At 41.6% G+C, this 14,841-nt stretch overlaps 1 protein-coding gene across 2 annotated transcripts in view; it reads right to left on the reverse strand.

Moving 5' to 3' along the window:
• Window positions 1–472: 472 nt before the first annotated feature.
• LOC109956432 (ceramide kinase-like) overlaps window positions 473–14,841 on the reverse strand; it is a 15,213-nt gene continuing 844 nt past the window's right edge. Inside the window, exons 2-14 of one of the 2 annotated variants that reach the window (XR_002274404.1) lie at window positions 10,502–10,642; window positions 9,749–9,871; window positions 9,548–9,673; window positions 9,387–9,453; window positions 8,889–9,034; window positions 7,438–7,512; window positions 6,371–6,523; window positions 6,001–6,106; window positions 5,725–5,804; window positions 4,568–4,773; window positions 3,617–3,837; window positions 3,287–3,521; window positions 473–2,231 (exon numbers count right to left, since the gene is read on the reverse strand). Coding sequence is in view for 1 of the 2 variants with exons in the window: in XM_020593543.1 (XP_020449199.1) it covers window positions 3,434–3,521; window positions 3,617–3,837; window positions 4,568–4,773; window positions 5,725–5,804; window positions 6,001–6,106; window positions 6,371–6,523; window positions 7,438–7,512; window positions 8,889–9,034; window positions 9,387–9,453; window positions 9,548–9,673; window positions 9,749–9,871; window positions 10,502–10,642 (1,532 nt within the window). In the remaining variant the exon portion in view is untranslated. Of the gene's footprint in view, window positions 3,522–3,616; window positions 3,838–4,567; window positions 4,774–5,724; window positions 5,805–6,000; window positions 6,107–6,370; window positions 6,524–7,437; window positions 7,513–8,888; window positions 9,035–9,386; window positions 9,454–9,547; window positions 9,674–9,748; window positions 9,872–10,501; window positions 10,643–14,841 lie in introns of both variants that reach the window. The other variant, XM_020593543.1, reaches the window with a different exon arrangement.

Here is a 14,841-nt window from a genome sequence, read left to right on the forward strand (position 1 = left end):
AGTTCAACTAACCACAATCACTAGATCACCTTCATGTATACATGAAGAATTGAATTTTACATTCTCATGTGAACAAGCCCTTTTTGTGAATGTTAAATTAGCTAGCAACCCAACTAGCCTGGCAGCCAGTTTATTCTGGCTGGCCCTCTCTTATTACATCCATGTGCTGGACAGATGACCTAATGCCTGTTAGCAGGTCTGAATAGAATCAGTACGTTTACTGATGAAATAGAATTTTAGCACTTAGCTTTACAGCTACAGTAACTTGTCAAGTGGTTGCCTCCAATACCAACTATGTCCCGAGAACATGAATTAGCAATTTTCTGGTTTAACCATGTGCAACCTCTATGATAGTACAGAACCACAAACACATTCACTTAATAATTACAGCTGATTAAATGTAAATGACCATTATTATTCTCTTCCAATGAAAAATCCACTTAAGCCATCAGTCGACCTCTGCTCTGTGTGCACAAGTTTAACACATTTGGTTTATTTGGGGTTTTTACAGCAAAACACTCAGACTTGAATTGTACATCAACACAGTGTTCAGATAAATCGGCATGAAACATATGGCTGAACTAAAGGTCTTCACAGTCTATTTCATACAGACATTAAAATGTGCACAAGTATGATTTCCAGGAGCCGGCTTCGGATTGCATCTAAAATTTTAACCTGTGAAGACCTCTAGGCTAAGCTACAACTTCCACATACATAGAGAGCTACATCATTAAACTCCAGGTATTTGGTCAGATTAAGATCAAGAGAGCTCAAAAAAGTGATTAATCTGTGTTTAGGAGCACCGTGAGCTGCTACTGGTTCCCTCCTCCCTCAGTCCGAGTCCAGCTCGACATCAGTAGGGAGGAAACAAAAACAGCAGTTTGACAGTCCAGTGCTGATACTCCACTTCATTTCAGGGTCAAAGATAAAGTTATTTTCCAAAACACAAACAGAGCACCAGGCTGTGCTTTGAATGAATGTGAAGCTACAAACATCATCATTTAGAGATTCATAGACCTACCTAAGCTAAAAATTTAAAAGCCCGAGGGTGGTGCTAGAGGAAAGTTAAAAGGCTATGATAAAATAAATAGATGGGTCAAAGAACTGGACAGAGTGACATTGTCATCCTGAGGCTTAGAGAAGAAAACAACTTCTCTCCGATTGCTATTAATAAAGGACATGGAAAAATAACATTACAGAGGCTGGTACATGCAGACTATTTTCTAAGAAATTTTGTTGTCCACACTGAACATTTAAAATTCAAAAACTGCACAAATAACAAGCAAAAAAAAAACCCAAACAAACAATACAGTGAACATGTTGTGAGCAGATGGTTGCAAGTCAACAATGGACCTAACAGAGCAGCCTCTTTCAACACAGCCGCAATTCACAAAACTTCTAATCAAAAATGTGAATCTTCCACCTATGCAGTGAAACTCACAACTGGGTTTTGTGTTTTATATAAGGGAAATAATTTGCCTTTCTCACAGTGAGATGGACTCGTACACGTTTTTAGACTTGGCAAAGAAAATAGTTTGTGGATAAACATCACACTTCCTTGCATGTCCAAACATACCTGGCCATTAAAGAGGAGTCTGAAGAAAAAAAAAACTATTTGGCCAGCCTTTTCCACATGCTTTATCATAGTGGTTTGTAAAAACAGGTTGCATAGGTTGTGAGCCATGCAGATCAGCTTTAAATTATTACAACATAAACTTACCCCAAACTTTACATGAAAAAAAAAAAGACCAAGTGTGGGAGGCTGTAGTCAGACACAGTGCTGCTTTGAACTAAATGCTTACAATGGATGTTCATCATCTTTGTGTGCTAGCATGCTACAGCTGAGGCTGATGGGAGTGTCATTAATTTTGATCATAAACCAAAGCAACAAAAGTTTTTGGACAAACTGAAAGCCAGACTGCATCATCGACATCAGTACTGGACCTCACTCATGCTCTTATCACTGAGTCTCTACATCCAGGGTCAACATCTGGAAGAAGATGTTGTGAATATTATTTAAATTGTAAAAGGTTTATAGGATTATCTGTGCTGCAAAAATTAAAAGAAATTAACCATAGATGAGCACAGAAGTAACATGAGTAACTACAGCTACGATGTTGGCTCATTCTGAATGCTGCACATCTGCACAGTTTGTGTGAGAAGCAGCTGTTAGAGCATTCATTCTTCAGGTGATTTCCTCTGTGTCGTGAGTTTGCTCTGACTGAGTTCATCTGCATATTAAGAGGAAATGGAAGATTAAAATATTGTGTGCGCTGTTCAGCTTTCCTCAGCCATGTCCAGCTTGATTAACAACATTTTTTGGACTAAAATTCTCATTACCTGAATTTGCTCGAATTAAATATGTAAAAATACAATTTCAGTGCTACAACAGAGTTCAGGTGTTCCTGAGAAACATGAGTGGGAGAGCACCCTAATGGATGTGTCTGAGAAGCACAGTGCAACAGAAACCTCCACACAGTCAGACAAAGATGCCAGCTGTCTCAATAGTGCTATATTAATTTGCTGTCAGCATTATACCATTATAGATCACGTGCAAGAGATTTAATTTCAGCCTTTCATGAATGTGGATCAAACCCTGACTCCTAATGGTCACATGACCCTGAGAATGAGCGTTAGGTGTCTGGCATCCTTAAAACATGTCACAGGTAGGTTCAGGATATTACATGAGAGTAACTGGTAGCCAAGAACAAGACAAGTCAACAGGACAACGAGAAAAGTATCTCAACATGTCCACAAGACAAGTCCAAGTCAAAATGGCTACGTAGCCCCAAACCAGTCCGATTTAAGAGAAACAGAGACCAGATTACAACCAGACTTTCCAGGTGTCCCAAGGGACAATGTTTAGAGCAATGGTTTGTTTTTTTTTGTCCTTTTTTCCCCACCTACAGGAAGTGCTGTCTGGTTGCATATTACATTACTGTTAGAGGCAACATTTGTAGACTGAAGATGACAATATCATTGTCATATTCTGAGGATTATAGGGAAGAAAATATTACTGACCAGGGTGGGTCTCATGTTCAGGAGGGTACTTCAATATTAAAACTAAATCAGGTGCCAGACACCCACTAGTCATTCAACTGGTCGCACTGAAACACCAACAGTGTGACTCGGAACAAAGGGTGAATCTGGGTGTATAAGCTCCTGACTGGGAACGCATTTAAAGCTGATCAGGGAGTTTTAAGGAAATTGTACATCACTTTCTGTCTGTGAGGATGTCGTTTTTTGGGCTTTCAGACCCTGAAAGTAAAGCTCCGTTACAACATACCCTGTCAAGTCCTCTGGTTAAGGATGTGATGAGTGTTGCATCATGGCAGAGGCAGCAGTGATGTAGGCAGCGGCAGCAGTGATGTAGGCAGCGGCTGGAAACAGAAGACAACTCCAGTGTCTGACATGGATTAATGGGGGTACCAGTCTAAATTGCACAGGGGTTAGTGAGTTCCTCAAACACTGCAGGTTCTTCAATCCCTCTTGCAAACAGTTTGATCAACTGGCGGTGCACTCTGGAGAAAAACACAAAGGAGAAGGCTTTTAAGATATGTTTAAACTGGGTCCCAATATTTAACAGCAAAGTATGAAACTCTGAGGGTTGTAGTACTTCACTTCGATGGCCGTGTGGGTCAGGATCTCGCCATCGCAGTTCCAGCTGCTGTAGGCGGGAGCACAGCCACAGGCTGGGTGGTCTCGGCAGATCTGACTGAAGATCTGGTGTTTGCCATTCTCCTGCAGGTCAAGTTCCAGGTCTGAGTCGCTCTGGCAGTAACGCGGCGTGAAGCGGAAACGCTGCACCCGGTGGACCTCGACATAGGTCAGATCAAACTAGTTGAGACAGAATTAGGGAAAGGAGAAAGATAGCGTGAGAGAGTTCTGAAAGAAACCAGATCTGGACCAGTTCAGACATTTAATTTTGTGCACTGTGGTGTTTCACCATTATCACAAGTGGAGAGACCAGAAACCAGATGCTGGTTGCAGAGCTGCATCAATTAGCTCAATCAATTCAACTGAAACTATTTTAATAATCAATCTTTTCAGTCCCTTTTCAAGCGATAAGGCCAAATATTATCTGGTTTCAACTTCTTAAATATGAAGATTTGCTGCTTTTCATTACCATATTAGATATTAATGAGAATACCTTTGGGTCATCTCAAAAGCGATGCAGTGTTTGGTTAGTATTTGGATGGGGGGCCACCTGGGAATACCCCCTGCCACCGGGGCTGCACACACTAGTGCACTCTATGTGCCGGTGTCAAGCCCAGATAAAATGAGAGAGCTGCGCCAGGAAGTGGTGCCCAATCACACGTGACTCACAGTAATCTGCTTTGGTGACCCCCAAACTATGGGGGGCACCCAAAAGACAGGCAACCTTTGGATTGTTGGTGTGATAAGAAATTAGAAGATGTCACCTGGTAAACTATAAAGGTCATGTTTTCATATATTCTGACATTTCATGGACAAAAACTATTGATTAGTTGAGAAAATAATGGCCAGATTAATCACGAATCACAAGTTGCAGCCCTACGTGATTCATTATGTTGCACTGCTACTGTACCTGGTCGTCTTTGCTGGTGTGTCGAAGGAGGTGTCTGAGGAAGTCAAAACGGGAACATTTTCGGACCAGGATGAGGTCAGCGGTGCCATCGGCCAGGTGAGCGGCAGGTGAAAGGCCTTTGGGGCTGCGAGGACAAGCACAGCTCATACTGGCAGCGTTTATAGCCAGAAACTTGCCTCGGATTGTCCTCCACTTGCTGTCACTTTCTGGGTGGGGGGTGGGGGTAAAAAGACCAATTTGACCTTTCTCACTGTTGCTACTGCCAAACCTTTGTCATAATGTCAAGTTCTGAAAAGTTCAGCGTTTATGAAGAAAAGGTTTAGAAAAGTTTTGATATTTTAACCACAGCCAACATTTCATACATTTAGTAGCATCTAAAGGGGCTACCAGAGCTCACAGACCAATCAAAGAACAGTATGCAGTGGAAACGTTGAGCTACTACAAACAAGAAATCCATCTTCATTCAATAATATAACACACTGGACAACTTTAAAAATCATTATTGACTTTGGAAATGGGACGACCCACAAAACATCACCAAAACCTACTAGACCTTGATCTGAAAAATACAAGGAATTTGACTCCAGCTCAATGGCCCCCGATGTACACCAAATAAACTGAATAAAAAACAAGATGACAAACAGGTCTCTATTTTTAAGTACTCTATTTTCATTCTTTGTGCCTCATTTCCAAATGCACATTCCGTGGTTTGCTTGCATTGTTTACATTGTTATATTATATAGCCTTATATTGGCGTACTGCTTATTTGTCCTTTGTTATTACCTTACAAAAAGTTATGTACAAACACATTGAGAGCCGCTGTACCAGAGTGAAATTCCTCATGTCCAACACAGCTGGCAAATAAAGCTGATTATGAAAACTGAGTTTAAGATTGTTTCATCAACTTTAAGAAGGTATTATAAGCATTTCAACGGTGGCGATTTTAGTTTCTTATGTAAATGATGATTATGTAGCATGCCCCAGGGTTCTATTCATGGACCACGTGCATTTCCAAATACAATATAAATAAATTCAGAGATACAACGTTTTGGAGTTGGTGAAATGTCACTTTCCAGTCCAGGTATGTAGTCCAGAGTTCAGTACTTTTCTTATAAACTGTGGTCTAGCACCTCTGGAGGAGGATTTGATAGACTCACCACTGTCTGATGCTTCGTCCACCTCGTACGTCTCAGCTGTCTCTGAAAGTAGTTGCCCGTTGTGCTGACAAACCAAACAGCTGGAAATGTACAGATACACAGATGTTACTTTCAAAAAGGCAAAAACAACAGTTTGATTTCGTGGCCAGAACCCAACTGTTTTAGCTGCTAAACTGAACTGTCTGCTAATCTGATGCAAACCGAACAGTTGTGAAAAGTTAAATGTAATTTGACAAGAGGATTCTTTTGAAGACATCAGTAAAACATCTTCCTCACCCGGTTCGACACCTGGTGGCATCTCGTGGTGTTCCTATGATACCTCTGGCCGGCAGATAGGACACTGTGCCTTCATAGTAATGATGAGTCAGGAACATCTTCACACCTGCAAGATGTAGAATGACTACATGAAACCAGCAACCAAGGATTACTGTCAACATCACCATCAGTGCAGTCTGCTCACAGACATGAGAGCCCCTCACTCAGACTTTCATATATTAGGCCAACCTGTACAGCTAACTAACCGATTCCCAACATCACACTGCCTGTATACAGTTGGCAGGATGTCTCTGTTTAAAACCTAGGATTGTAATCAATAATGACAGATTGCCCCTCAAACCCTTCACAGTCCCATATGTTGATTTTGTACCTGAGAAGTCGTATCTGGCCCGTCCCATCCATCGCTTCCTCTCACTGTCAGTTAGCAGATCACCATAGAAACCATATCCCAGCAGAGAGACAGAGAATCGCAGGAATGTGTTGTTGTGGTGAACTGAGCACATGTCCATCGGCTGAGAGTCTCCTGAACACAAAACGACAATCAGCAAACCAACCGGAAGTAAATTTTAGGTAAGACTCAAAGTTTTGTTTTTAAGAAACACACACACACAAGCCCTAGACCTTCCAGCAGTTATACCACAGGTTGAATCGCCAATCAGAGTTCAGACTCACACACCCAAGGAAATCGGGGAAGCTAAGTGTAGCAATAAATAAGGTTTTAGTCTGTAAAGTTGGCTATGCCTCCTGCAGTGCAGGGTATTTGACTTGAAACATGCCAATTATTCAGTATGCAAAATAGTTAATTTTCTGTTGACTAATTGATAAATCGTTACAGGTTTAAATTGGAATTTTGCATATAAGGAAATGCGATGTAGCTCAGATAACATTTGAATTAGCTGAATAATCAATACATTGAGAGAAAAATAATGTGCTAGTATTCTGATAATTTATAATTTATGCAATTTTAGAAGCAAAAACAGTGAATTAATGTCAAATAGTCTTTGATATTAACATCTTAAATGAGAAGATTTCCTAATTTTCTTTGTCACAAATTCTAAGTTAAATACTTTTTGGACTTTTGGTGGAACAAAACAAACCATATGAAGACGCCTGGCCTTGCGAGGGGCATTTTCATAAACAAAACTATCCATCAAAACAAAATAACAGTCTGGTAATAAAATTAATGATTAGTTACAGCCCTAGCTTTTGTGTTAGTGTCCCCTCTTATAGGACATGGGTCAGTTTTTTCATACCTTCATCCTTCTATGAGCTTCATGGGTCTTTTTATAAGTAGGTTAAATTCCATCAGTGCAGGACAAACATCATCCTTTGAGTTCATTTTAGATTTTATTCACAGGTGTGTGACAAGTTAATAACCTGTCTGGTGCTGATGTGATTTATGTTACAGCTCATACAAAGTGAGACCATTCAACTGACCCACTATGATGTGCAGTGCAGAGGTCACGGGGTCACTGGTGCCCACAGTGGCAAAGCAGATACAGTCTGTGGAACCTGAAACAGAGAAACAGATGAGATGAACATTACACAAATCAGGTAGCGCTCATGTCTGGTTGCTCCTCATTTACAGTTACTTTATATTTAGTACTGTAGAAAGGTCCAGTGGAGTTACTGACCAAATCAAACACTGTGCTTAAAGGTGCATTAACTAAGATTTTAAACATTTTGTGATAACCCCAGGGACAGTGGGACAGGACGTGGTGTCTCTCTGCAACAACAGGGTTAACATGGGTTTGGCTGTTTGACATGGAGAGGGTTAAAAGCAGCCAGAGGACTCAGACTGGATTCAGATGTGGTGTTCTTCCTTCTGGACGTGTTAGCATCTAAAGCTAACCTGTTTGTTTTGGTAGCATTAGCCACCTAGCATGGTCAGGATTTTACCTTTGTGTTCAATTAATATGATTTTAATTTGGGAGGAACTGGAGCTTTGTGTAACGTCAGTGCTTTTGTGTCACATTAGTAGGAACCAGAGTGTTGTACTGGACTGACACATTTACTGTTAGCCAGCTGACGCTAGCTTTAGACTGGGGGCTGCAGTTTGTACAGTTTGTCCTAACCAGGCATCTGTAGTTTATGTCATTGCTGGGAAACAGGGTGTGATGGGATGGGCAGAGAGCAGTTAGGAGTGGGTTATGGCGTCAGTTTGTTCTGAGTCTCACTAGAGCCTCTAGGCTGAAAAGACATTAGGTAGCTTTAATTAGGCAAGATTTATGAAATTGTGCATTCTGAGCACAGCAACACTGCTGCACAAGGCATCACACATACAAACACCTGCACCAATCACAGCAGCCATAAATTAACCAGGTGAGCGGCTTCTCCTCGACTGCTGCAGAGAGGATGAATGTCTCCCTGATGACTGGGTGTATTTATAGAGCACTTAAGCAGAACAACAGAAAACAAAGGACACAAACAGAGGCAACAAAATGAGCAACCTGCATTTATACCCAGAAAAAATAGAATCCTGCTCTCTGATTAGCTGTCAGCTCTCCATTAAAATTGTCGTTACATGTTTGAAAGAATAAATCAAATCAAATAAAATCATAGCACCTCAACAGTTTAACAACTGATCGAAATCGGAGTTCACTTTATATTAGCCCTCTGCAGTCTGGCTATTCATCAGTGAATACACTGAGCATGTTTTGTTCAATAGTAATATAACTTTACTTACATACCACTTAGAGGCAAGGTGAACACCAGAATCACATTTATGTCTTACATAGATTGACAATTATTTACCTGGACAGACAGACATAGATCTCAACAACCTGGTGAGAGATAATGCAACTGCCTAAATCAAATAAAAAAGATACAAGCAGTACTTTTGTCTACACCTGATTTCCAGTCAGCAGAGTCACATCAACGGTTCTGACCTGCAGGAATGATCCCGATACGAAGTGAGCAGGGAAGCAGTGTTTCATCCGCACAATTCAGATCTACGCCGCCATCGATCTGTGTCCTCCAGATCAGTCCATGGATAATCTCACTGAACATGCCGTCTCCCCCGACACACACCACGCTGAGCCGGGATCAAAAGGTCAGAGTGACGTGTTAGTAGTGAAACAAAGCTAAACTGTAGAAAATATCACATCATTCCATTTATTTTTTTAATGTAAGGATAAATTGACTAATGGGAAATGACCACACGTAATAAAACAAGACTCCGTGATGCTTTTATTTTGGATGTCTCACAGGTGTTTTGTGCTCTGAGATGTAAATATAGTATAAACCAGATACAGGGTTCCCTCTCTTTTCAATAAATAACTTTCCAGACCATTTTCAGTGACATAAGACTGGTTCATCTGTGGAAGTCTCCTTACAATCCTACCCTATGTGTCAATCTGCTGCTCTGTAACTGCAGGAAGACTCACCCATCAAACTTCTTCAGCTCCACCTCTGACCTCAGGTGATCTCTGGCATGATTGGCGTACTCCGTCACTGCGACAACAAATGCACACACAAAATGCATTTTACATGTCTAAAACCTGATGTGAGAAGCTGAAGAACGTGAAAAGAGTGATGCACGACGTACCGATCACATCCGTGGAGATGCCAGCCTGGGCAAACAGCGGGGCCACCTTCTGCTCGTAGATGCGTTTGCCCTGTCGTTTCCCACTGTACGGGTTGATGTAAACCAGCAGGTGTTGGGGTCTGCTGGCTGTAAACAACAACAACAACATTACTGACAGTTTCCTGTAACAATGTGTGTTAGTGTGTTGGTGAGAAGTTGTACCGATAGAGGTGAGCTGCTCTCTGATGTTGTTGACCCATCGCTTACACAGTGCCCCCTCTGCACACGTGAAGGTGACCTCGGCACACCGCCAGCGGTGCTGCTGACCCCTCTCCACGTACAACACTGACACACAACACACAAACAAGTCAGATCGAAAACTATTTTGATTAGCTGCTTCAAATGAAAACATTTCACCAACAAGTCAAGGGGATGCTTTTATTGTGAAAAACTACAGGAAGTGTTCTAGGTATGTTTACTGGGTTTTCAGGTCTGAGTCTTCACATGTGTTTCCAGATGTTCTACAGGTAGGTGCTTAAAGAGGTTTCCAGCTGTTTGTTTACTGTACGAACACGCGTTTCCAGGTATGTTTGTGTTTTCTAGTGTTAGCAAGTGCATTTCCAGATACGTTACATCCAGGTATGTTAAATGTATGTGCATGTGCATTTCCTGGTGTGTCATGGGGATTTCAATTTTATTTACCGTGTCTTCAGGTGAGTTTCCAAGAGTCTTTCCACACGTTTTACTGTGTTAACACATGCAGTGGTTTCAAGTGTGATTCCAGGTGTGTTTAATGTGCATCCATGTTTGCTCTCTGTGCGTATAGGCATATTTCCAGATATGCTTAATATATGTCTAAGTGTATTAACTGTATTTTCAGTTGTTTCCCCCTTGTTTGTTTAATGTGCTTCAGGTTTTAGTATTGTGCTTTCAGGTGTTTCCAGATGTGTTAGCTTATTTTCCAGGTGTGGCTACCTGTGAAGGCCTGCCTGCAGTCCTTCCCTTCTCTCTCTTTGATCTTTTTCCAGCTGCCATCGTCTCTTCTTCTGCTGCCGTTATCCTCCTCTTCCTCTCGGACAGAGATGATCTCTGACACTGAGACACTGTGGCACACACCTGAACAACGCACACACAGTTTGTTAACTCAACCCTCTCGTCAGATCAGATTTCGGAGCCTCTGTGCAGCATGTGAACGCAGACAGACAGCAGGTTATCTTTCAGTTTCAGGTGTGAGGTCACTGTGACCACAATAAAACCACATATTCACTGTGATGCAAAAGATCTCGCATGATATTTAAAGAAACAAACTATTTTTGGTCACATAGCTCATATTTAATCAACATTTAGGTGAATATAGAAGTCGCGTCAGACTCAGATAACCAATATTAAAAGGACTAAGATCAGGATTGGAGCCAAACCAGACTTGATCAGGACATCTAACATCTGCTTTGGTTTCTTGTAGGTTTTTTAGAGAGGATTTAAAGATTGTATTGACCAGCTGTACAGTGTATGTCATACTGGCTCCTGGCTCTGTCACTGACCTACTATAAGGCTTCTACACGTAGTTTTCATGGATTTTGAATGATGTTATATAAAACACTTTGCAGGATGTTTATTAAGATTTTGCAGCTCTTGTTCCGGCACTAAACAAAGAAATTCAAGAGGTCAGGAGCAGTAAACTTTTACTTCATTCTATGTCACATCTCAGTAAACACGTGCACAATACGGGCACCGGGTCCTGGAGTGCATTCACATGAACACTGCTGCGGTTACACTCATTTACATCATTAGTTTTGGTAAATACAACAATATCTTGCACACTTGACAGTAATTTGCGACAAGGTTTTGTAAATATCCCCCTTAGTAAGTCAAACCTCAGACCTTCAGCAACCTGTCGATCACATGAATGATACCTTCATCACAGAAGCTTGATACTGTTAATGCTGAGGTCGAGAGAGAAACTGAAGCATGGAACGACTTTCAAGAGTTAAATTCTGCTGCTGTTTCCACAGAGACAGCCAGAGGAAAACTAGGAAACATGAGACAGAAAGACGACACATGAACTGAGATGCTGTAGAGATACAATGCCACCAAACTGTCATCACTGTCCTGCTGCTCTGTTTACACCTGTAGGCACCACAGAGGCTGAATGAGGTTAGGCATGTTGTGGCATAGGCAACAATCAGCCTTTCCTGAAGGGTACGTACTGGGCCATTTACTGTTCACGCTCCAAATAAACCATGCACCTCCACAGACACTAGGCTTTTAAGCAGATGTCTCTACTTCAGCTACATCGGAACCACAATCTACCTTTAGAGTTCAGACATCTCTGCACAATCTCAAGCTTGTAGTGAATGCTGACAAGGCAAAATGTGTTTTATCAAGAAACTCAGTCCAACCCATAAAAGCAGTGGTAATGAAACTGAAACTGTTCAGTCTTAGAAATACATGAGACTTTGGCTACAGCATGGAGCAACTGGCAGAGAAAACCTTTTGCATCTAAATAAACCATAGCTTAGTGTTTGACCACGCTCTGCCTTAACAGTTCTATAAAGTTTATCATTACAAGAGACAAATACCACATATCGCTGTGTACTACAGTATGTGACAACACAGTTTACTTCATAGCTTTATACCATTTAGGGTTCTTCACTGGACTTGAACTGTTTACACAAAAATAAAAACTGGAAAGTGAGGGTGTTCTAAATCTTCTGGCCGATATTAAATTTCAAAACAAGTACTGTTGTGTCACCATTCAGGCCGAGCTGCTCGACCTGTTAAACATGGAGCGTACCAGGTGGAAAGTAGTGCACGGAGAAAGTCGGTGAGCTACACAAGCTGAGCTTCTAGAGCTGACGGTGACGTCATCAGGTAAACAACAGTCCAACCCTCAAGACATTTAGTTTACACACTCCAGAACTAAGACTATGTCTTTGAAAACACAAGTTTTATTCCAAAACATCAAGACTAACTAATGAAACCGAATCTAGTCATAGTAGTGGTTCCTTTTCTGGTTTTAAGATTCATTTTTAACATTGCTGACTGACTTTTCTTTTTTTTTTTTTTTTACTTCAGAGTACGTTTTCAGCATTTTGGAACAAAACTGCTTGAACAAACAGAGTTCAGTCATCAAACACAGAAACATGCTCCAACACCAGCACCACATCACTAAAACTGCAGCTTGCAGGTGGAGGGGGGCACATTGCATTGTGGGAAAACATCTCCTACCTGAATCAGGTTGACGAGGGAACGAAGGAACACAAAATCCTGGAGGAGAACCACATAGTTACCAAACACTCCAGGGCAGAGTCCATCAAACGAGTCAGTCGCCGTGGGAGGGTCACAGTTTTCTAGCACCTTCCACAGGGTGAAGCTAACAAAGCTAATCAAACATGTAGGAGTATCACTCAAAACTTCAGTAGTTCCTTCAATCTAATCAGGACTGCAGTTAATTATTCTCATCAATTAAACGGCCAAATATTTTCCCAATTAATCAACTTGTCAACACATTTTTTTGTCTCTGACACTGCAGAATACATGAAGCCACCTTCTGACTCTGGATCGGTTTAGGATGAGTTCAGCTGGGGCAGCCTGGAGTCACTCAGCAGGTCACAGTGGACCCTGAAGCAGCCTCGCTTGAAAACCTTCTGGCTCCACTGCTTTGAATAATCAAATCGTCGGTTCAGTCAGATGGATGGACCATCACCAGACCTGCCACTGGGTCAGTTTTCAGACATTACAGACGAAAAGATTTCAGTCAACTGAGAAAATAATGGCAGGATTAATCAGTGTTAGTTACCAATAATGTAGAACAACTAAAGAGGATCCTGCACTATTAGCTCATCTATCTTGTAGTATTGTGTTGTGTGTAGTTAACACAGTGCTCTCAAGATACATAAATAAAATGACTCCAGGGTTGGACCATGGTACCGCCGTGGGGAGAGGGTGAGTGTATATGTCAGCCTAAACTGTTTCAAACATGTCACCTGTTCAGATCAACAACACACTGCTCATTTTACAACAACAACACAGTTCAGCAACAAATCAACAATCACTTGCAAAAGAGACTGGAATGTAAGTTTTCCCACTGACGTGTTGGATTAGCAAACACCAGTCCAGACGTGACGCAGTGTCCCATTGATGATAGGATGCAAACATACCAGAGAACACACAAGCTGAGCAGCTGTCCTGTTAGAACATGAAGGAGCTCAGCAAACGCTGCACATCCAGTGTGTGAAGCCAGCGGGGAAACAAATTGACTTTTTTTCTGCATCTGGATCTGATGATGCTGTTAGGATTACTGAGAACAGCTTTCCACAAGTCCCCCTTTATGTACCCAACTGTAGCACATAAAAATACTTTAACTAGAGTAGCAGTGTTAACTAGTAGTAAAGTGCAAGTACCTCAAGTTAGGTCAACACCTGGATTATCTGATAACAACATAGCATGTTTTCATCTTCTAAGTTCACAGAAGAAACTGATAAACAGTTGCCTTCATCAAACAGACACACAGCAACATGTTAATTCCACCGTCCTTCTAGATCTGGTTTGATAAAAAAAAAAAAAAAAAAAAAAAAAAAATTGCAGGGCCCATGTTTTTTGGCAGGTTAATCAGATTTGTGTTTACTGAAAAACAGCTGCTATCAAAACACTGAGATGGAACTAAACAGGTTAAAGCTGGAAAAACTAAATATTGAGCTGAAGGATGCTGAAAAGCTCCACTGAGCTGAGGAGAACTACCGAGTTTCACACACAGGTGGTCGTGTGACTCATATTATATAAAAACACTTGAAGTCTGGGGCTGGTCCACTGAGCATTTCAGAGGAACCAAGGTCAGAACAAAGCAAAGGACCATACTATAACATTCAAAGACACAAAAGCACCAGAGACACACTACAAAGAAACAAAACCACCACAAGGAGGCGCACTGCAAAGAGACAACTTCCACAGAGAAGCACAACAATCACCAAAGTGCACTACAAAGACACATAGAAACGTCACGCTACAAAGAGACACACTGCACAAAACCACCAGAGAGACACTAGCAAAGCACCACAAAGAGACACACTGTAACTACCACAGAGGGACTACCCACTTTGTTATATGTATATTGTCCCTTCCACGTCCACCAGCTTCCTAACAGCCAAATACTGTCCACAGCAGGAACGGGGGCTTTGAAACGTAAGACTTTTAATACCTTCTAACAACCGTCCTCTTTTTCACAGAGAACTGAGCTCAGCGACGTCTCAGGAGAAAAGTACGGGGTTTGTGCCCCCCCCCGCCCCCCGCCGGGGCACCGCCCCGACCACTGGCCT

Source organism: Monopterus albus, unplaced genomic scaffold (assembly GCF_001952655.1).
Source record: "Monopterus albus unplaced genomic scaffold, M_albus_1.0 scaffold19.1, whole genome shotgun sequence".
Classification (NCBI taxonomy): Eukaryota; Metazoa; Chordata; class Actinopteri; order Synbranchiformes; family Synbranchidae; genus Monopterus; species Monopterus albus.